This window comes from Oxyura jamaicensis, chromosome 1, assembly GCF_011077185.1.
Source record: "Oxyura jamaicensis isolate SHBP4307 breed ruddy duck chromosome 1, BPBGC_Ojam_1.0, whole genome shotgun sequence".
Taxonomy (NCBI): domain Eukaryota; kingdom Metazoa; phylum Chordata; class Aves; order Anseriformes; family Anatidae; genus Oxyura; species Oxyura jamaicensis.
The window spans coordinates 161,107,613-161,129,793 of NC_048893.1; the positions used below are offsets into that span (position 1 = coordinate 161,107,613).

Sequence of the window (22,181 nt, forward strand, 5' to 3'; positions counted from 1 at the left end):
CAGGCTACGGAGGGATGATACCAGTACTTTCATATTTAGAGTACAGGAGTTCTGGCCTTCTCTATAATTAAGTGGTAAAAGACGTGGATTAGGAGAGCAGCAAATCTCTTCACAAACAGTTCTCTTGCATCAGAAATCATTGCATTATGGGAAAATATCACCCACAACTTTTCCAACCCATCCTACTTCTGCATATAGCAAAGAAGTCTCTAAACAAGTAAGCGGCAAAAAATAATAATAGGAAAAAAAAAATGTGATATAGAGGAAACTTGGGGAAACTTGGGAAGTTTCCCCATAGAGGAAAACTATAGAGGAAACTAGGGGAACTTGTGTCCAGGGAAGGCTGGAAATAGCTGGAATATTAAAAAGGCATTGCAAGGATCTAATTATTTTATTATTTCTTTAAACTATGGCATGTAACCATGAATATGTCACAAAAACCTCACATATTTTAGGCTGGCCAACATTCTCTGAGACTGGTATGTCAATTTGAGGCCCTGCATTTATTTGGGGTATAAATTCACACAGAATCCGGGTGTAGCTTGAAAACTGATCTCATGCATCTTCTGACATATTCTGACCTCTGCTGTCGTAAAGTGGAATTTATTTTGACAATCTTTTTTCTTTAAAATACTGCCTTCAGCTGAATAGAGTTTTTCAATACCTGCAATTATCCAGAATAAAGAAATGATGGGAAAGCTGCTTTTATTTTACACTCTGAAGCACAAAAATTAAGTGCCCAAGCTTGTCTTTTCCCTTCATATTTCTATTATCCTGTCAACCATTATAAATTGCCAATTTGATTATATAAATGCACATAGGCTATTATTTTAGCATCTGGACTTGACACACACTACTAAGCTGTCCTAGCAACTTCTTTCTCTATGAACACATTGGTTTAGGTTTGTGCACTACAGCATTGTATTTTACTGGCATTATGACAGATACTAGCAAAGTCACACCTAGCACACCAATATACAGACCCTACTGCTAACACGAGCCTATGCAAACAAATAGTTTTAGGGTGGTTTTTTTTTTTTTTTTTTTTTTTTTTTCATTCTTAGTCTCATTGTCACTACAAAACTATTCTACAATAGACCAGCAAGCTTTTTTTTTTTTTTTTTTTTTCCCCTCTACAAGTCTAGGAAGTCGATGGTGAATTTTGACAGTACTGTTTGGAAATAAACTATATTCCTAATACTCCATACATTAATATGGCTGAGCACATAAATTTGGATGAAGGGCATCCATCATGATGTGCTACTTTTAACCCGCTCTTTCCATCATGGTTAAGACTCCTTCCAGACCTTAGTCTTAATATTAAGGCATGGACATTTACTGTATTCGTCACAGATGCTCAAAGAACATTTGCTCTTCCTCTCCCATCATAACACCTGACACTTCAAAATAAAACCACACAATTTCTATTAGACTTCCTGATCTCCCTCAGCTCTAAGATGATCAAGGTCAGATTATAAATACTTGATCAAATAAATACAAACCTCAGACCATATCTCCCATTAAGTAACATTTTTGACTGAGGAACAGAAAGACAGTGGCACAATGCCCAGTGCCACCAGTTTTACCAGTGAATGCACTTTTTAGTCCATGTTTAATTAGGAAAGAGATACCAATCTCAAACCAATAAGTTCACCCCGATGCCAAGAACCCTCCCACACGCACCATTCCAATAGTCACCCTCACATAGTTTTAAGGTTTCTTTTGCCTTTAGTTGCAGCCACCATCTGCTGGAAACTACAACAGCAAGTGCCTCAAAAAATGTTACTGCAGCTCCAGTAACAAATGCCTGGTTATTACTCTCAGCAGTGGGTTGTATCAAATACCGCGGATGTCCCATATGTTTTAACTTTACAATTAATATTTTAAAAATATGGAACAACTTTAAATAAGGCTTGTCAAGACATCTCAGTTTCCCACTCGAGGATTTTTACTGATAAAGACAACAGGTTTTCACGATCTAAGACAAAAGCCTGAATTCTGCTGTCAGTGTATAAAGACAGCAGTGTATAAATTGAACACTGCCCTGCAATTCAGCTCAAAACATTATTTACTCTTCTAAAGGCTGTTACAGAATCTGTTAAGTGTTCAATCAAAATGCCAAGATGCTATGGTTAGTTTAGTTTTGTGTACCAGAGTATTCCAGCAAAACTGTGATGAGAAAATGAATCATACCACTGTTTGTTTTAGGCTATTAAGTGAGAAGTCTTTAAGAAAGAAAAATTAATAAAAATGGAAGAAGTGAACAAGAATCCCATAACTAGTGTAATAAAGAGTCCAGAAAAAAATAGCAAAGACAAAAACATGGAACAATTTCTGTAGACATGCTAGAAGAACAAGGAAAGAATGGGTCAGGTATGGGAAGCTGAGTAAATAATTCATGACAAGATGGCTGCGATGTTCAGTTAAAGAGCTACCTGTCAGATTCTTCAGAGGAGCATAGAACTGGGAAAACAACAAGAGAGTATAAGAGAAGCATACAAGACAGCAAAGCCTGGGGAAGTGTCCTTAATTAGGTTCTTGCATGTTCTAGAGCACGCTCTATGTCATTAGCGATTCTTTTTAACTCAAAGGGCTGGAAAGGTCTCATTGACTGAAAAATATATAAAAAAAATAAAGATACGTTAGGCAAGTGAGGATACAAGAAGAAACTAGAATCAGAAAAATACTTAGCCTGATAACATCAGCTTCAGTTTCTATAAAGCTATTAAATATTGTTGACTCTCCCCACCTGCTCCCAAGCTGTAGATGTTTTCAGGGAGACAACACTCTGGTTTGACATGTCATGTAAATCTGTTTTTATCCTGCTTTGGTAAAATAAATGGTCTGGTACACAAGAAGGGAAACAATAGACAGGCTATAAATGGAATTATGTTATTCACTGGCAAAAAAAGATGCATAACTAGTTAGAGATAAACAGACTGTGGAAATCCAGTCTAGATAAAAGATCCCAAGACTGTGATGTGGCAGTAGGAAAAGGCAACACACATTTAAGGAGCATTTTTCTGAGGTGCAACATCAAATGGGGATACAGTACTAAACTGGATCCAAAAAGAAGTTGTTGCAAATTCCATGACTTTTTAGCATGTTCTTCACAGAACTGTGTGATGGACTATAACCATACTGTTTCTAAATCCAAACCAAAAAGCTGTGCAAGCATGGTAGGGGAAGAGAATTTGTCGTTCTAATCATAAATTGGAACATCAGTCTAAAAATCAGCAAGAAAGCATTCAGCAGAGCTTAGTTACAAAATCTTAAAATAGGACAACTGGACACAAAAATAGGATAATCCTGTACATCTCAAAATGATAAAAATACTTTTTTAATAATAGATTTCAACTCAGTTCATAGCCTGTTTTTATGCAGTGCTGCTGCCTTAAGTGGGTGCTCACCAGTTTGCATGCAGTTGTCCTGCTCATAGTTTGGTCCCAGCTAGAGAACACACTATTGCTGGCATCGCACTTGAAGACAAAGAGGCTTAGGAGGAATATATATATATATATAAATATATATATAATATATATATATATTATAAAGAGCTAAGATGTAGAAGGAACACTACTTTGCCAAGTTTATCAAAGCACAAAGAATTAGCTTAATTTGCAGCAAAAAAAAGATCACCACATATTAGGAAAGAAAAAATTAACCATACAAATTACATTTGTAATTTGACCAGTTTGCCTGTTTTTAAAAGGTTAAAAAAGATATATGCCAGGAATGGTCTAGGCATAAAAATATCCAGTCTAGGCATAAAAATATCCAGTCTTACAAGACAGTAGTCATGAACTATGTGACCTCTGAGCCCTGTATGCAATTTTGACATGAAAGACCTTATTACTCATTCAGTCTCAACATCTGAATACCAAACAGAGAGAAAACCTTTAGTTAAGCATGTATGCATTTGCAGGATTTAGGGCATAAGACAGAACAAAGAGGGTTTTTGTTTTGTTTGGTTTTGTTTTTTTTTGGTGTTGTTTTGGAATTAGGTACATCACAGCAACTGCTCAAAAAAAAAAAAAACATGATAAGCTCAAAGCAAAAAATGTCTACAATCAGAAGTTAATTTATAAGATTTACAGTCTAAAAGAACTCAGAAGTTCAAACATATGTTTCTTATGACTTGATGTTGTGAAGAAAAAAAAAAAGAAAGAAATTGTGTATCCATGAAGGGGGTGATCAGGTACTTCTCTCCACAAAATACAAGTACCTGTAATTATACAGAGTAGGATAATTACCATGTCTGAAAACACACATTTTAAGTGGCACTTACACTATCATATATAACCCAAACACCAGACCTTTTATAACTAATGTAATGTTAAAAATTGCATAGGGAAATAAGACTTATTAGAACTTAGAAACTAAGCTGCTGGCTGAATCTGATTTACGCACCATGATAAATTCTGCTCACAAAATAAGTCCCTCTACTTAATTCCCATCACTTGCTGGGAATGGGGGGGATAAAACTGACCACTCCTAATGCACAGGATTGTTAATAACGCATTAGGAATGGTGTTGGCAGTACCCCTGTGCTCCTCTCCAGCTATCTGCTGCCCTGGAACTACTGGAGATGCCTGCAGAATGGTGGTGGGTGCTGAGGATGCCTACGTACAGCTCAACACTTTCTGCATTGTCACAGAGACCACATAATGGTGTCAGACAATAGCAAAACAAACATTCCTTTTCCCTTCCACAACGTAGGGTTGTCTTGATCTAGGAAAAAATAAGTGACTGGCCTCCAAGCTCTGGTGGACAAAGTACTGTTTCTGGGCACCTCCAATTAGAGTTGTACAGGAGTAGGGCAGCTACCAGTGGAAAGGATTGCTACAGCTACTCCATTGTTTTATTTGAAGAACCACATAAGAAAAATAACAAACATTTTTGGAAGGGAACTTTCAAAGTAAGTTCAGGTTTGGACTTCATTACTTAGCTTTTGGTCACAGGTGCTATATGAATCCACCTGCTCAAAGCGCGTCAGTTTAGATGCACACAAAAAAAGCTATTTTTTTTTTTGCCACCTCAAGGCAAACAATGCAGAAACACCCACATTATCTTGCTACCAGAGGAAGGAATGAAAGAAACAAAATGGGACAAAACTGGATATCTACTGCTCATGTTTACAGTAGAGAAACGGGGTCAGAAAGATGAAATGAGTTGGTTCTGTTGTCTGTTCCACCTCTTCAGCGCGCACTGGCAGTGAGGCCAGCACAGGGCCCACATAACCCTGCCGCAATCAGCAGCAAGGACATCCTTCGCTACCCCTTGGTCTTGTACCTTGACTTCATTTAGTGTGGGACAAGGCTCAAGTCCCTGTGTAAGTCCAGTTCCACTGCTGTTTCAGTCCAGTACAACTTCAACACTGATTTTAGGGACACTTCACAGGACCCTAGTCAACTGAGAAAACCCTAAGGCTCGATGAGCAAATGTTTCATAGTAACAGCAGCTGGCACATAAACCTCAAAAAATCCCAGTTATGGAAGTCAAAAGCTGGTAGGTCAGAGGCAGCCCTCCAAGATTTTATCTGGATAAAACTTTTAAAGACACGCTAGCCAGACCCCTATCCTCCCCAAAAGAAAAATAAATAAATAAATAAATAACAACAGCAAACACAGAAAGAAGGATATAGTAAACACTACATATACAGATGCCAAATTCAGACCAGTATGTGTCTCTGTCAAAAGATGACAAGTAACTGTCAGTCCTTGCATCAGATTTGTCAATGGAGACTACAGGATAGATTTGGTGTCAATGAAGCAACCTTAATGGTATGGCTCATCTTTCATTCAGTAGTGTTCAATGGATTCAATGGCTTTCATTCAAAGCAAATTAAAATTAAGTAACATCCAAGAAAACCAACAAGGAAGTCATTCTTACCTACATGGAGGGAAAATATATTGAGTCTACAATATAGCTACCCAAAACAAACAAACAAACATACAATATAGTAATTCTGAAATCTGCATTCAATGTTATTTTAAGATTACTTATTCTGGAATGAAAAATTTCTCTTATAAACACTGATGGAAAGTTGAGAAACCCTGCAAAATACCTTCTGAATCCTTGGGTGACAGCAAGTCGCAGTACACCGCGATGGAAGGCATCATTCACAAGACCTTTTTTTAAGCCAGCTAAATGCTCATCACTTATGCTAGCTTTGCTTTGTGTAAAGTTCTCAGATTTGATGAAAATCTGAGTTTTCCATAACAACATTTCTGCTAAAAAAAAAAAAAAAGATAAAAAATACTTAATGTGAAAAATATTATGGCTGAAAACTTTTTGTAGCTCTTTATAGTAATTATGCAAACATTGCAAAGAATGTTGTACTACTTGAACATACATTATGTTGTTCAGCTTAACAGAAGATAACTGACACAAAATATCAACTTAGCTCCTTGATCCTATTTTTCTCCCCCACATAAATGAAACATTTGTTCAATTCACAGCATCTGAACTCCAAATACACATTTTTTCAGTGTGACATAGTGAGGGCTATTTTAAGATGCAGGAATGCCATTAATTTGTGCCCCTTAGCTCAGCAATTTGTAAATGATTAGCTCTAAATCACTGACACAAAGTAAAATCTGTCTAAGCCCATTTCATCCGACTACTAGCATTTAATTTAAACATGATTTCAAGACCTAATGCCAAAAAGACAGAACATGCTATTTATTATAACATTGAAAAGAAAGCTTGTGTGATAGTTATCTATCTACAGGAAGACATTAGCAATTAAAAAAAAAAAAAAAGCTTAAAACTCAGCTTTATTGGATTCCTGAGATTTCAAACAAGCACTACATTTTTGCTGTTAAGAAAGCCCCTGAGGAACAAGTCTAGCATGAGATGTCACTATCAAGCCTTTTATATGATGTAGGAAGGGAAATAAGAGTTGGACTGAGCACAATGCTTTTTGAACACCTATTTTTCTGGTTAGATGAGACTCATGTACAGGAGGTTACAAGTGTCTGCAAATGAAGTTAGAAATGAAATTATGCAGGAAAGAAGTGGGAAACTCCAGAAAGTTGATGAGAGTTTGGCTTTAAGAGGGAGGCTCTCACAACAGCAGATTTGAATGTGGCAGGAGACACTACTTTGTGTTTGTTTGTTTGTTTTAAATCCATGAAACAGACACACCTACAGCTTTTTTTTTTTTTTCATCCCAACAATTCATTAAAAGTCAAAGCTTTGGTCTGAAATGTAATGCCTTCTATTTTCTGCTTTGTTTTGGGCTAGCCTTAAAGGAACAGTGAAAGGTTTTAAATTGGAGACATCGTTCACCAGGAAATGCAAGTTACCTGCTCTTGGGCACCTGGGAAATGCATTTGTTTCAAGTTCCTCAACTTTGAGGGGAAAAAAAAAGAAAAAAAGATCTGGACTTGAAAAAAATCCTGCTATAATTAATGACTTGCTCTAACTTAAATTTAAGTTAATCGCTATGAAGGAACAGTAACAAAGAGTTCAGCACCACCAGATATTTTAAAGTAACAGCTTTAAAATGGAGCTCTAGTGGTTAACCAGCCCCCACTTCAAGCCACAAGATGTAGGATCCCATTAGGCTTAAAGGAGGAAAAAATAAAAAGCAGTAACCAGAGTGACATCACTCTGAGCCATAAGTAACAGATGTCTAAGGACACACAAGCAGCTGTGCAAGGCCCCTGTAAGGTTCTGCTCCTGCACCAGCCAGGATAGTGGGGCTGGAGAAGAGGAGAGGAGAAGAGAGAGGACACCTCTGGCTGCCTCTGCCCCAACCCATTTTCAAAGAGCAACAAGGATTTTCACCAGATATTTTCAGTTCACAACCATATGATGTCTGGTTCTTTAATGATTCTACAGGTCTTGCTTATTCAAATAGATGTAGAAGTCAAAGGAATACACAGAAGCGAAATTTGAAAAAGATGATCTAGAATTCCCTTCACTTAAAGCGAAATGTAGTATTCCCTTGTAGTATTCCCTTGTAGAATTCCTTTCAGTTAAAACGAATTTAGTCATCCAATTCATAATTTAAATAATAATTAAAAATCTAAAAGTTCACTTATTTATTTAGAAGAGCTTTCAGGAAGTTTTATATGTTCTTATCCACCTGAATGAAATCATAATAAGGAGGTATCACTCTGAAGCACAGAAACCAAATGACGATCGCTTCCATAATCTCAGAACAGTGATTTCAAATTTTCAATCTCTTCCACAGTAAGTGTTTTTATCTCCAATTGGCAATATTTCCTCACTTTTCTTAAAGAAAAAGAAAGTTCAAATATGCAGGCAGCCTGCTCCAACAGCTCCTAGCCAAGACATTCAGCTGGGCACTAGCCCAACTCTGAAGGATAACACCAAAGCAATCAGGTGGTTTAACATCCTATGCAAGTTCCTAGTGGTGAATTCTCAAATCCACCCTAACACATACAAGCAGAAATTAGCTCAAAGCGGCAATATGTTAATTCGGCATGATAATGAATTTAATGCTAACTTTGCTAAAGGAAATCACCAGGAGATAGGAAACAAGACAGATTTCAGGACTGTAGCATGAGCTAGAGCAGAAGGACCAAGTGAGAATATTCAGAACAGAGAAAACCCCACTCCACAGATGGCTTTTGATCTGGAACATAAGTGATATTTATTTGCTCTTAAAAACCACACACATACACACACACCCTCCTCCAGCCATGAGTACCTCTAAAAGCTGTTGTGGCAGACATTCGGCACCATTGAACCGTCTTCAACTTTCTCCCCCGCAAACTTAATCTCTGCCTAGCTAAACATATATTAACAATTGAAAACCACAAAAAATTATTCTATTTAGGGGGTAATTAATGACTTCATTTCAGTTTAGCAGCTGATTTTTGGTTGGCCTTAAACCAACAGGAGCTTGCAAAGAAACTATGACACGAGAATAAGATTCTGAATAATCTTGCAAGTTATTAGTTGGCAGTTTGATGTGGCCTTCAGACTTCAAAGGACCCTTTTATAAGAGAAGAGGACAAAGGCAGTGAGGCCTTTAACATCTTTAATGGTAAATAAGATAGAAAAATTGACTACGTACTAGAAAGCTGATGCTTTCTCATGAAAGCAAACTAGAAAGCTGATGAAAGCATATTAGAAAATACTGAACTTTGCATGAGTTTCATCAACATTTTAGGAACCTTGAATTATCCATCAGGTTTTTGATTAGAAGATGTCAGTAATTAGGAAAGTAAACAGCAAGTAGAATCCAGATAGAGTTTCTGCTACTTTCCTATCATCAGATGCTTGGGGGAACACACCAGATTCCAGCAGAGCTTTCGCCCAAACGTTTGCTGCCAGCTTAAGGGAAAACATCAGGTCCCCCATTCTAGGCACACACAACTCAGTAGTTTTCCTACTACTTACCCTTAAAGGCTCACTTTTCCCCAGTTATGAATGTATAGACATCCACTGACATTTTCTGGCATTAGAAAAATTGCATGTTAAGATCTACTACTAAATAAATACACTGCTGATAATTAGACCATGGAGAAACAAAAGGATCTTCCCCTTACAAGAATTCACTGATGAAAAAAACAGCAACAGCACATGGCTTAAAATTAACGTAGTGTGAAATGAAAAGCACAAACCTTTAAGTGGAAAGCTGCCTAATGTAATTTTCACAATTACCATTTAATTTAAGAAGCAGATCAAAGAAGTGCATCATTTACATTCTTCAAACATTTAGTTTTCAAGATCAAAGACCTCAAGTATTTCCAGACTGCATATATGGGAATAACATGGTTAGAGTAATGAATCTATGCAGAGGGAGAACATGAGCTGCCAGTTTTCTCTGTGCAGCAGTTTACCCATCATCTGAGACTGTAACAAGTAGTATCTGCAACAAGCATCATCAACAAGCACTATTTAACACTATACATATAAATAGAGGCAAGGAACTTTGGGCTCAAAAATAACATTATACTAATTTTCTGACTGCTGGAGACCTCTTTCCCTGAAACTAGCCACTGCTTCAGAGATTTTTCACAACTTCAGGCTGACAGCTATGTTTTAATAGCTCTTATACAATGTTCTAGAGGTCATTAAAGACTTTACTGCCAGTCATTGTAGGCTTTAACTAAAGCTGTGCTTTCATGACAGTGCTCTAGCCTAATTATGCCAGAAGTTCAATACTGAGAAGCGCACCATAGAAGTATGCCAAGACATGTCAGTTTAATTTTAGGTTAAATAAAAAAGAAACACCACCAGCAAAACTGATGTCTTAATGACCACTGGGAGTTGCTATAAGACACTGTGATCCAATTCAGTGTAAAATAGAAAGTGTCCTGGCACTTATATCCAGGAAACAATCACAACTTTAGTTCACACTGAAGATCCACGCTTACTCCTGAGGGCCTCCCAAAAAAGCAGCTCAGAATTCAAGATTAAAAACAGATTTTCTTGGCAGAAAACCAGAAAGCATTACAGATGTAAGACCTACAGTAAAGCGAGAGATGATTATTTAAGCTGAACCAGTAAACAGGAGCTGCTCGTGCAAGTTGAAATTGCTAAAACTTCTTACTAAGTTGAAGGATGTGACAACGACAGACAGGTAACATAACATCAACTATCAGGTACAGAATATTGCTGTATTAGAACATTCAATCCCCAGAGTTTTTTTAGTGAATAAGAAAATCCTCAATACATCACACTGCCCAGACTGGTCACAACTAAAAGGTGGATTTTTATCTTCTTCATGCTCCCTACTTTCCTTCTTAATCACAGGATTAAAGCCATATTAGAAGTAGACAGGAGGGGTTATGTAATGCTAACATTTATAGAAATGTAATTTCTTTTATTACACATCCAATACAGCAAAGGAAGGGGCATGTGAAGTCCACATCCCTACCTCTACATAGGAGAGGATTTAAGACCACTTGCTCAGAACAAATTTCTGATACACACTTCTCGTGGTAAGGATATTGCATTCCATAACTAAGACTAACAAGCTCTTAAGAAAGATGAACAGCTATTGTACTTTTACAATAGCTGAGAAATCTGTGCATTATCACAGAATGGGAAACAAACTTGTTGACAGACAAAACAAGTTACATAGAAGCAAATTCTGTACTTTAAATCTTTTCCCACAAAACAGAAAGGTGAAACAGCATGGTGTAACAGTCTTCAACTTGTCAGATGAAGAAAAGGATTAGCTGTGTCCAGCTGAAGTCAACTCACAGCATCCTAAGCTCAAAGGATGTTTATGGTGCACAAGGCTGTGGAATACACGTGTGTTTATGCTAGATCTAAATCAGCTCACACAGTTCTGTTACCATACCCAAACTACTTCACATACACAGCCTGGATTGGGCAGATGGATGCAGGCAGAACTCATGAAGGTCATAAGTCTGCATCACTGACAGAAATTAAAACCACTATGCACAATCTAAGCAACATTATACACATCTGTAGATCACAATATTGACCAAGTGGCTAAAAAGTCACTTTTACCTCAACAAGCAACCTACATAAGTGTCCCTTTCTGAAACAGGGATAAATGAAGACACATACATTTCTTTACTTGAGTGGAAGAGCTTGTGCTGAGATTGGGATAAGAAGGATCCAGAGATCAGGTTCTCTTCTCCACATCCTCCCCTGTAATAACATCTGTTAAGCTGAGCCTGCATCAGGTTATTGGGCCCGCAGGCTCTGCACAACAGGGTAAGAATAAAGATAACGTGGCCATAGCACAGCCACAGCATAGTTGGGTTAGAAACAGTGCTCTAAGGAAATTTAAAAATAAAGACCAAAGTGGGAAAGGCTGGCATACCTTTAAAGACAGCTGACAGACGCCTACATCCTTTCATATTTCACTCCCCCCATCTGAAAGGTAGGAGATCTCTTTGTCACACTATCACATGAGACACACCCTCTGCTCTGCCTCCTAGGCTGGCTGCAGAGGAAGGAGAAAGCAATCCTATGAGTCACTGCTGGAAACCTGCATGCATCAAACATCTCCTCACCAGACACAGGGAATTAAATTTAAGTCAGCTTCCCTACCAACTCCTCACAGACACTGGAAAAAAAGTTGCCTAGATCTCACGTTTTGTTACCATGATAGATAGGGTTCCTTCAAGAAACTCACTCACATGCGAAGACCAAATCTTGTTGCTGAAACATGCACTTTAAGCATTTCAGTCTGAAAAAATAAGTTGTGCTGAGAACCAGACAACTGATAGCATTGCTCTTAAGCACAGTACATCCACACAAGTTTAGAGAGAAAAAGAAGGAAAAAAAAAACACCTTTTTACTGTAATTTTCAAGGAAAGTCATTTTGCATAAGGAAAGATCAAAGACTGTTGTCACAAGATTTTAGTTGCTAGGTTAAAAATTATTTTTATTATATTTATATTATTTTTATTTTTTTTTTAGGTGGGGAGGTAAGAAAGAAAGGGAAGAAAAATAAACCACACATGCGCACACACTTTTTTTTTTTCATTCAGGTCTTACAGTAGGCTTCCATGCCCAATGGCAGATAAAATAGATGAACACTGATTTTACAAATACAAAATGAAAAGTCTAATAAATACATTCATATACTTAGAATACTCTGAGATGTTATTCCTCCCCCCTTCTCTTTTGAATGGAAAAAAAAAAATGCAAAACAATGTATTCAAGAAACCAGTCCTTAATACAAAAATTAATAACTGAAATACTCACAAGGCAAGAAATTCACTCCTCTAGGAAGAAAAAGTTGCTGTGTACAAGTAACCTTAGGAGCACATTTCTCATCTTCACTTCACCAACCTCTCTTTGTCATTTCCCCACAGCACAGAGCTCCCAAATGCATCCACTGACACTTGACTTGCAGAACTTCCTGGAGTCTTTAACGATGCTCCCAAATGAGAATACAGCCCATGTCTGCAAGACCTATCCCAAAGTCAGACAACTTTTGGATTTTATCAGATGCATGAAAGCTAGGCCATTAGCGAGCAAACTAGTGTCTGCATTTTAATGGGGATTTGTCTTTGAAAAATTCGTTGACACGTAAGGCTCGTAGCTGTGAAGCAATACCTTCCTGAATAATCATTAGGACAATGTTTATTATATCAGTCTTTTTTTCCCCTCTCTCTACAGCATCAAGCAAATGTCTGCGAGAGATATCTATCTGTACCTGGAGCTCACGCCTTCTTCCTCATCCCATTTTCATTCAGTCCGAATAAGAGCAGCTCCACACAACCTTTTTATTGGATGCAGAGAACTCACTAAGAAGATGCCCACTTGACATTTCAAAAATTATACGAAGGTACTGTAGTTAGCTCAGACAATCAATATTGCCTTATTACAACCCTTCTGTATTTGCAGACATACCTACAGCCAGACCATCTAGGTCATTTTTCCTCAGGTTTACATTTTAAGGTGAATCAAAAAGACACATTTTGTCAGTGAAGGTATTAATGCCAAAAGAAAAGGACACAAGGAGGAAGAGAATTTTTTCCCAGACTGGAAATGCAGCCTCACCTACTCTGAAATTGTACCAAAGGAAGCATTTCAGGGCAGTTCAACAGCTATTGGTAAAAGAAAAAAATAAAAATAAAAACTTGTACACACGAGTGTAGTGTCAAACCTTGATCTTAGCTTTTCTTCGTCTTCTCCACAGTTACTTTGACATCTGGCTTTCTTTGCTTGCATCCTTTATCACACCATGAATTACTAACTGTCAGTCATCTGACCATGTAGAAAGTCTCAGAACAATCTCTACAAGCTGGATTTTTCAAATTCCTTCCTGAAGGAAATAAAAGAGAAATAGCGGGGCTAATAAAGTACTTCCAGGAAAGCATTTGCAACTAGCACCAGAGATTAGATCTGGGATTAGATTGCACCCATGAACAGCAGGCAATTGCTGAAGAACAGCTGAGTGAGACAGCCCAATACCATCTAAAGGATATTCTCCAAAGAACGAAACTCCAGCAAGATGTAAAGGCTGCTTCTGCCATAACAGAAGATGCTTGATAAGCATATCAAATGCTTTCAAATACCTGGACCCAGAAACTCCTGGCAGAGTTTCTATTTAAAACAGTTTCAACTGTATTTTTAAGCCTTATGAAATTCATCCTGAAGATGTTATTTATGGGTGGAAGCCAGCCTCACTAATTCAGGTGTCTAGCTTATACCTCGACCCCAGGCGCTTGGTGAATGACTCCCAAGTCATATCAGGAAGATATACGGGCAGTGAGCAGAAGCGGGTGATTTTAGAGGCCTCCAGGGAAGGAGAAGGTTTGTCTCAGCTCAGGTGTCTGCCTCTTCATCTCCTCCATGGAGAAGTTGCACCAGCTGAGTTGCAACCAAACAGCTGCCACCAAAATGTGAGCTCTGCCACTGCCACCACTGCTATGAACACTGGTGGCTCTCACCTTCCAGGAGCCAAATGCTGCAAAACTAACATAGAATCCATTATTAGTTTTTGTTTGTTTGTTTATTTATTTTTTTCCCCTTTTTAAATTATTCTCTTTTATTTTACACATGCAACTACCCTAAGCCACAATTCAAAGCTCCAGGGGTCAGCAACACCCTAAATCCGGCTTGTGTGTGGCATCAAGCAGATACCTTTCACAGATTGCTTCTGTGCATCCTTATGTGCAGACTTATAAAGCTGATCAGGTAAAATAAGCACAGTACCTTAAACAGTTGAACACAAACAAACGCTACAGAGCAGGCCAGGTCTCCATCATCAAAAGGATGCACTGAACCAAATCACTGGAGGGTCAGAAACCCCACTGTCACCACCAGAGGAGGTAGGAGAAGTACATGCCAAGGGCTGCAGTTTCACCAACACCTCATTGCAATTACACAAAACCACAACCTTGTGGAACTTACTGTTGGAAGACAGGCTGGCCCAACACTTCACATTTTCTCTGTGTTAATTGAATTGATCTTAAGCCAGATATTCCTTTAGAGATGTTACAGGACTGTGATTTTTTTTTTTTTTTTTGCCTAACATACTAAACTCTTTCCCAAAGCTAGTGTATTGTGTTTATTTTCTAAAAATAGTGATTCAGAGCTGAATCTGATTCTTGCATTAACTGATAAAAAAAACTGCCAACACACTCTGCACTGGAAAACCATCAGGCAAGTCTATAAACCTCAGGCCGGTCTAAGATAATCCCAGATGTTTTGTACCACAAATGCAAAACACTGTTGAAATCAAGTTTCTTTTCTCGGTGTAACACAAATGAAGGTTTTACTACTAAACATTCAACTGGATGCTAGCATACTGTAAGTCATATCCAGACACCTTCGTCTTCACTCAAAAATATATATATATATATATAATAGTACTATAAAAAGCTAGATTTACGACTGCTTACAGCATGAGGAACCAAAGAACCTATTTTAAAATAGCTTATCCACTGCATTCCTTTAAAGTTACATTTTCTGCTGGATTGACAGCATTCAGCTATGTGAAGAACAGCAAAAACAAGACACTCCTTCCAAGGTAATTCACAATAATATGTAAGGTGTGTCAAGCACACCATAAATTACCAGAAGCATTTCTAGCACACTGTGTATGAGAACACATGCAGACTTATTAAACTGATGAAGATGGAAAGTCCATTTCATAAATGATAAAGTAATTTCAGTCTCATAAAAAAAAAAGTATTTTGTTGTTCCTAATTATAAAAAAAAAAAAATCCCTCCTCCAAGAGTGAAAGGAACTTTAAAAGACAGGGAGTGGTAGGGACAAGGAACAGCTGGAATGTATCTGGCTCTTAAAACACAATAAAACTCAAGTGTTTTCCAAAGCTCAGCAAGATCACAGCCTAATGTAATATACCAAAGTGCTCTTTAAAAACTTAAAGAATATGGACCAAAAAAAGGGTTTGACAAAGAAAAGGTGCTAAAAGCAAGCCCACTAATGTAGGGGAAAAAAAATATATATATATTCCTGAATACAGGAATCATCATCTCACCTCCTCCCCCAGACTACAGGAGGTAAACACACATGACCTCACAAAACTTAAGGAAGGATCAGGTCACAGTTCAAAAACAGAGCAAAACAAAAAAGACAAGAGGAAAAGAACAACAGTGACTCCACAACAGACTCTAGTTGGTAACCACATAAAACAAAAGAAAAAAGTTCCATCAAGGTTTTCTGTAGATGCCCTTAAACACCACTACAGTTCCCAAATCTACAAGACTTGTATGTCTCTAATTTCCGCAAGATAATTATTCCCCTTAAAGTGCCTGCAGATGCTGATTTCATGCAAAATATTAAAACACTGAAAACTAGAACGAGGCAGCTGTCCACAAAGGAAGCAGCCACACTTGGAGCTCAGCTAAAAGCTACACATGCCCATCACACACTGGTGTGAAGACTGACACAAGCATCTCAGAGGAATGCAAATATAGAGTTAACTTGACAATATATAAAACCCACCTTGTAGGACCTTGGAAATAGATCTTTTTTTCCCCCAGCAAATAAATCAGTCCTGCTTTTCTCTCAGACATACCTCTGTGAATACCAGAGATATCTTTCCCAAGCTCTGGGAAGCTCCTTGTCCCGTGGATAAGGTAACAGAGTGAGCAGTGTCCACCCAGCTAAAACAATACTACTGTCACCCTCTCCCTTGAAATCATCATTGCTATGCCTGTTTTATGGCATTTTGTCAAAATGCTTTTAGAGCCTGCAGCCAATGAGAACATTATTTCCAAGATTTAAATTCCTACAATATTTACTTAACAGGTATACCTCTGTAACAATCCATGTCTATATATTAATTGGATACACTTAGATTTACTCCATGCAAGGGTTCGCTGCCAAGAACCTACACACAGTAATGAAATATTGATGCACCTACCTAATGGGGGCTTAAATACTTCCCTTATGCAGAAGTGAGCCAGAACTTTGGTGGTATTGCTGTAACACATTCTCCAGAAAACAGCCCACCCAGGTTTTATGACTTGACAGAATTAGCCAGTATTAGACATGGGTTAGGCAGCACAACATATAGAATTTGCTTTTTCTTGCAAACATTTTTCACTCTGACACCACTGAGTACAGCGACTGGCTCTCTGCACACCATCTGAAAATACCTCATTCAGAAACAAGAAAAAAGCTTTTCATAATGATTAGTGCCACTGTAATAAATGCCCCTATGAGAACGGGATTTGAACAGAGTCCGGGCCAGCTTCTCTCTACAGTTATTTCTCCCATCTGCCATACCAGACTGTATGCATTAGATTCATGCTTGGGGGAAAAACAAAACCAAATAATCACTGAGGTAAGATCTCTATGCAAATACAGGAAAAACATTGCTGCTAGACCTCTTGCTACATTTGCAGAAGCCATAAAATATACAGTAGAAATGCAGACTCTGAACAGTTTCAGCAAATAGAAACATTTGGTGACCACATGTCAGAGACCATTCATTGGATTTGATTGCTTTACTGCTTGTCCAAACCAAAAGATTTTAGTAAGCAGTACTGGCTCTCAAGTTTTGTCCTGAAGCTGACTCTTTCTACCAAGCAACTCCTAAACTCTCTGGTTTTCAACTTTTCCAGGCAGAGGCACATGTACATACATGCACTTCTCTTTCCCAGAAGAGAAAAAAAAAAAAAAAAAAAAAAAAGCCAACTTCCAAAAGGGCAAGAGATGCTTCTAAATCACAAAGGAAGATAACTTTCAACTCTGAAAAGCCTACTGTAGCACAATAATAAATTAAGCTGTTCACGCACACAGCGGCATTCAGTAAGATCGGACTGTTTTGCTATCTGTTTAATGGCCATGGCAAGATTGGAGCTGCAGAGCTGTCTTCAGTTGCCCTCCAGATAGGCTGGGGTCTGTTCCTCTAATGCTGCCTAGTGAAAATGATGAAAGCCTTCTCTTTAGAAATCCCACCCATGCAATACCTCCCTCCATCAACACTGGGCAGTGCTGGCGATGGAAAGGCCTCCTCCTGTTGCACTGCAGCATCCCTGCATGAGAAACAGCCCAGGACTACGGGATCTTGTTTGCCACTCCAAGGCTGGCGTTCCCGATGACAGCATCAAGCGAAATGAGCAGCTTTCAGAACATCTGACTTTAATAATGCCAGATCAGTCACTGGGGGAAGAGGGTCAGATGGCGAGAGGCCCTGTAGCAGTTTGCTATACTAAAAGTGTCTTGGCCCAACACCTCCTTTTCACTTGGGTGATTCGTCAGAGTTGCTCCGTTTGCTTTTCTTTTCCTGGAGCTCTGCTGCTTCACTCCAACAATTCATTCAGGCACACGCTCACTTCCCACTCTCCCCAGCCAGGATTTATACACGGTGTACATTTGACTACTCTGAGGCGAGGGGAAGGAAAGAAATAGAAATCAAGCATTATTTGCCTCGGGGCACTCTAACTAAAGATTTACAGACTTTGTGGGTCAGGTTTCAAGTTGCTTTAGCAAACAATTTCAAACCATAGACATTTACCTGAAGATTATGGTTCATTTAAGAGACAGAACACAAACGTAAAGCTGAGAGGTTTTACAAGAGAACAGCCCCTCTTGAACTCCGCAACGATCCAGGGTGTCTGCAGGGAGAGGGCCCACACTTCACATTTCTTTACACACACAGACTTGGTGGTGGACTGCAGAGAGGAAGGGGTAGGACTGCCCTCCCACCTCCTGAAACAAGAGTGCAGGAAACACAGACCGGGCAATTTGGGATAGTTAATAGCTGGGTAGGAATGCTGGGTTTTGAGGAATAGCTCTGGCTTTCTGAAGCTATAATATGGAACAGAATGTAGTAAAATCATTGTAAAACCCCGGCTATTTCTAGCTTTGGCAAACACAGCTCTACCTTAAAGAAGCTATTTCTAAGCTGAGTTATTTCGGTATTTTATTCCAGTCTCAACACACTCCATATGCCCAGCTAAGGTGCTAAATGAAGGCCAAGCTGGATGTGATTTTGAGCAGCAGCAGTTGCTACACTCGCAGCTCAAAAGACTCCAAGAGCCCAGGATGCACAAACCCAACAATGCTGAGCAGTGCTGAGCTCCGGACAAGCCGTCAGCACAGGGGCACCCAAGAAGAGTTTGAGTTTTGCAAGAAAATCACTACTCTTTCTCCAGGATGAGCCTGTGTGCTAGACAGTCAACTTTCCAAGAGGGGCTAATCATCCCCAATTAGAGTTTGGGATACCAAGACAAGCAACAACACCCCCCTGCCAGTTCTCCACTGTACACAAAACCTCTTTTACAAGAGGCTGGGGGACTTTGCATTGTAAAGACTACAGACCTGCCTTGTCTACATTATCATAAAATATGCCTGAACATGAACTTGAATTAAAAAAAAAACAAACACACAAAACCAAACCACAAAGTCTCTCCTTAACAAATACCAGACATCAAATGCAATTTTTATTGTTATTGCTTTTAATCATTTTTTTTAATAGCATGGAGGTTTCAGCTGGGAGCAGGCAGAACATGGACCTCAGCAGGGCACGAGTTGCTTTCTCTTAACAAAAGCTTCAAGAACAGATGGGGAAAAACTTTTGGGGTATTCCTCCTCCTCTCCCCCCCCCTTTTGTTTCATTTTCCCTCCCGCTCCCTTAGACCTCACAAATACAGCTACCCATTCCTGGAGGGAAGGAAAAAAAGAAAAAGGAAGAAAAAAAAAGAAGACGAGTCTTTGAGCTCAGGTTTTCTGATTTATTTATTTTTAATCTCAAAATCTAAAAAGATCTTTATTGAAATACAGCAATATGCTAACGTTGATTTCATTAGCAAAGGGAAAGGTCAATGGTTCACAAAGAACTTTTTGCTCGCTATGTTAAATACCTATTAGCTATTGTTTGTATGCTTTCATCTTCCTCTAACTTTAGAGGAAACTGGCACAAAAAAAAAAAAAACTTACCAAATGGTATGAACTTGAAGTTCATAAATATCTGGGAATCTGCCTCACCCTCGGAACCAATGACTTAATCATTAGGAGTAGGTTTTGTTACAACTTTCACTCTCACTCATATGCATACCACTGCTTTGCACCAAGGTTCACAAAACCTTGGGATGTCTCATTACTCTAAAAATGTCTTCTCTTCTACAACAGAAATGGTTGGCCTTGTGTTTTTGGTTTATCTGGATTTAAAGAGTAGAGCAACACAACAGACCCTCTGAAATAAAAACCTCGTTTCAATTGAAAATAAATATTTACATTTCCCTTCAACACTGCAGAACTTCTAACATCCTGTTTATCAACACCTTCAGGTTTTTAAGTTACTTTGTTTAAAATAAAAGTTCATTCAAGGCATGAGTTTAAAACATTACTTCAAAATGAGAAAAAAAAAAAAAAAACTTGCATATCTTGGAAATGAAGTATAACCAGATAACCTAGAAGGGGGACAGAGGAATCTGAACATTTCCACTACGGACAAATAGCATCGACCTCACACTTATATATCTTTGCTATTGCTCCCACATGCTACTGGCAGGCAGGGAGATGCTTTTGTTGCATGGTAGAGCCAGCCAACATCATACAGAAAGAGATAAATCCCCAAACTCTTAAATTAAAAATTTCAAAGATGGTATACCCTCACCTTCAAGAAACTCTCTAAAATAAGCTTTGCAAATTAATATATATATATATATATATATGCAAGAAATATATATATATATACACACAGGAGAAAAGTACTTTAACAACCTAAACTCAAGCATATCTCTTAACAAAATTGACACCTGGGGATATCAGGGCTGCTTTAATTACCTGAATTCACAGATAGCAATTACACTTGAGAAAATCATTTGTGATACCCTTACCTACTTTGCTGTCAGTTCACAAGTCTCTGCCTTTCCTCAGTAGGATTTAAGCACTAGATGTCATTGTTTTACAGAGGAAACAAAGAAGCACAGACTCAGGTCTCCACAAGCTTGCAAAGATGAGGATAAGAAGTAACAGACCCCATCCTTTGGATATTTACTGCTCTGAAAGTTACTACAATCCTGTTTGTGACCACAGAGGTCACGTCTCCGGCAGATGGGTGGAAGGGTACGCAGAAGTAAGATGAAGTTACTTTGCTGTTCAAACACACACAGAGGGATTGCTGAAGTTCACCCTTAGAAGCACAGCGTGTCCCAAAAGGATGGACAGGGTCTAAAACCTCTTTAAGCAGCATCCCCACTGCTGTCCTCACTTACGCGTTCCCACCACGACTTGACTCACAGCGAGCACTCAGGTGCCTGTTTCCAACCTTTTCCCGTGCATTACTGTATTGAGTGTGGTGACTGCAGAAATGTAGATATTTAAGACAAGCTACGTACAATCAGACACTAATGTTTAAAAGAAAAAAAAAAAAAAAAAAAAAATGAAGAAGAAGAGAGGAGAAAAGTAAATGGCTTTAATTTCAGGTTACTATTTTCTACACTCTTTACAGACAGGAAGAGGAGCGCCTTTAATTCAAACCGTCTCAGAGCAAGAGCGCTAAAGAAGTAATTTAGGAGACGGTAGGAAATTGCGAGCCCTAATTACAGGAGCGGAGCCCTGCCAGCCTTTAATCGAGCCGTGGGGAGGGGGGAGCCGGCGGTACCGAAAGCACAGAACGACCCCTAAAAACAAAAACCAGCAGCCACGGCTGCTCGCAAAGAAACGAAGCTGGGGAGCGGGACCCCAGAGGGGACCCCAGAGGGGACCCCGGCCCCTTGGAGCGGAGCAGGGGGACCCCAGGGGGCTTTCAGCGCCTCACCTCCAGCCACCTCCGCGCCTCGGCGAACGCCGCCTCGCACTCGGCGTCCTCTCGGCACTCCATGGCCGGGCAGCGCTCGGTCTTCGGCCGGCAGCGGCCGCTGTCATTCAGCTGCCTGCTTTTAACGCTCCCGTCCCCGTCTCCTCCCTCCTTTTCTCCCTCCTCCTCCTCTTCCTCCTCCCCCTGGCCCTCGGCGACCGCAGGAATCCGAGGAAGCCGCTCGCTGAGAAACCGCACCTCGGCCCCCGCCGCCTGCCGGGCCGGCTGGGGACCGCCAGCCTTCAGGGGGGACACCTTGTTCCCTGGGCTGCTGCCCCTTCAGGGCTGACACCTTGTGCCCCCGCCGTCCCTTCAGGGCTGACACCACCTTGTCCTGCTGCCCCTTTCACCCTGCGAGAGACCCAGGCCAGCTTCTGCCACCTTCCCTGTGGGGAACCCCCAGGCAGAGCTCGGCCCCTCTGTCCCCCTCCTCAGCTGGAGGCTGCTTGATGCTTTCACTCCCAGTGCCACCGGTAGCACCCC

General features: G+C 39.5%; 1 protein-coding gene across 19 annotated transcripts in view; it reads right to left on the bottom strand.

Annotated features, from left to right (window-relative positions):
- LMO7 (LIM domain 7) overlaps positions 1 to 21,804 on the bottom strand; it is a 130,336-nt gene extending 108,532 nt beyond the window's left edge. For 9 of the 19 annotated variants that reach the window (XM_035320429.1, XM_035320400.1, XM_035320409.1 and 6 more), the window contains exon 1: positions 21,660 to 21,804. In XM_035320429.1, the coding sequence (XP_035176320.1) occupies positions 21,660 to 21,722 (63 nt within the window). In that variant the 5' untranslated portion in view covers positions 21,723 to 21,804. The remainder of the gene's footprint in view (positions 1 to 21,659) is intronic. The other 10 variants (XM_035320463.1, XM_035320438.1, XM_035320499.1 and 7 more) reach the window with 4 other exon arrangements.
- Between the last annotated feature and the right edge of the window lie 377 nt (positions 21,805 to 22,181).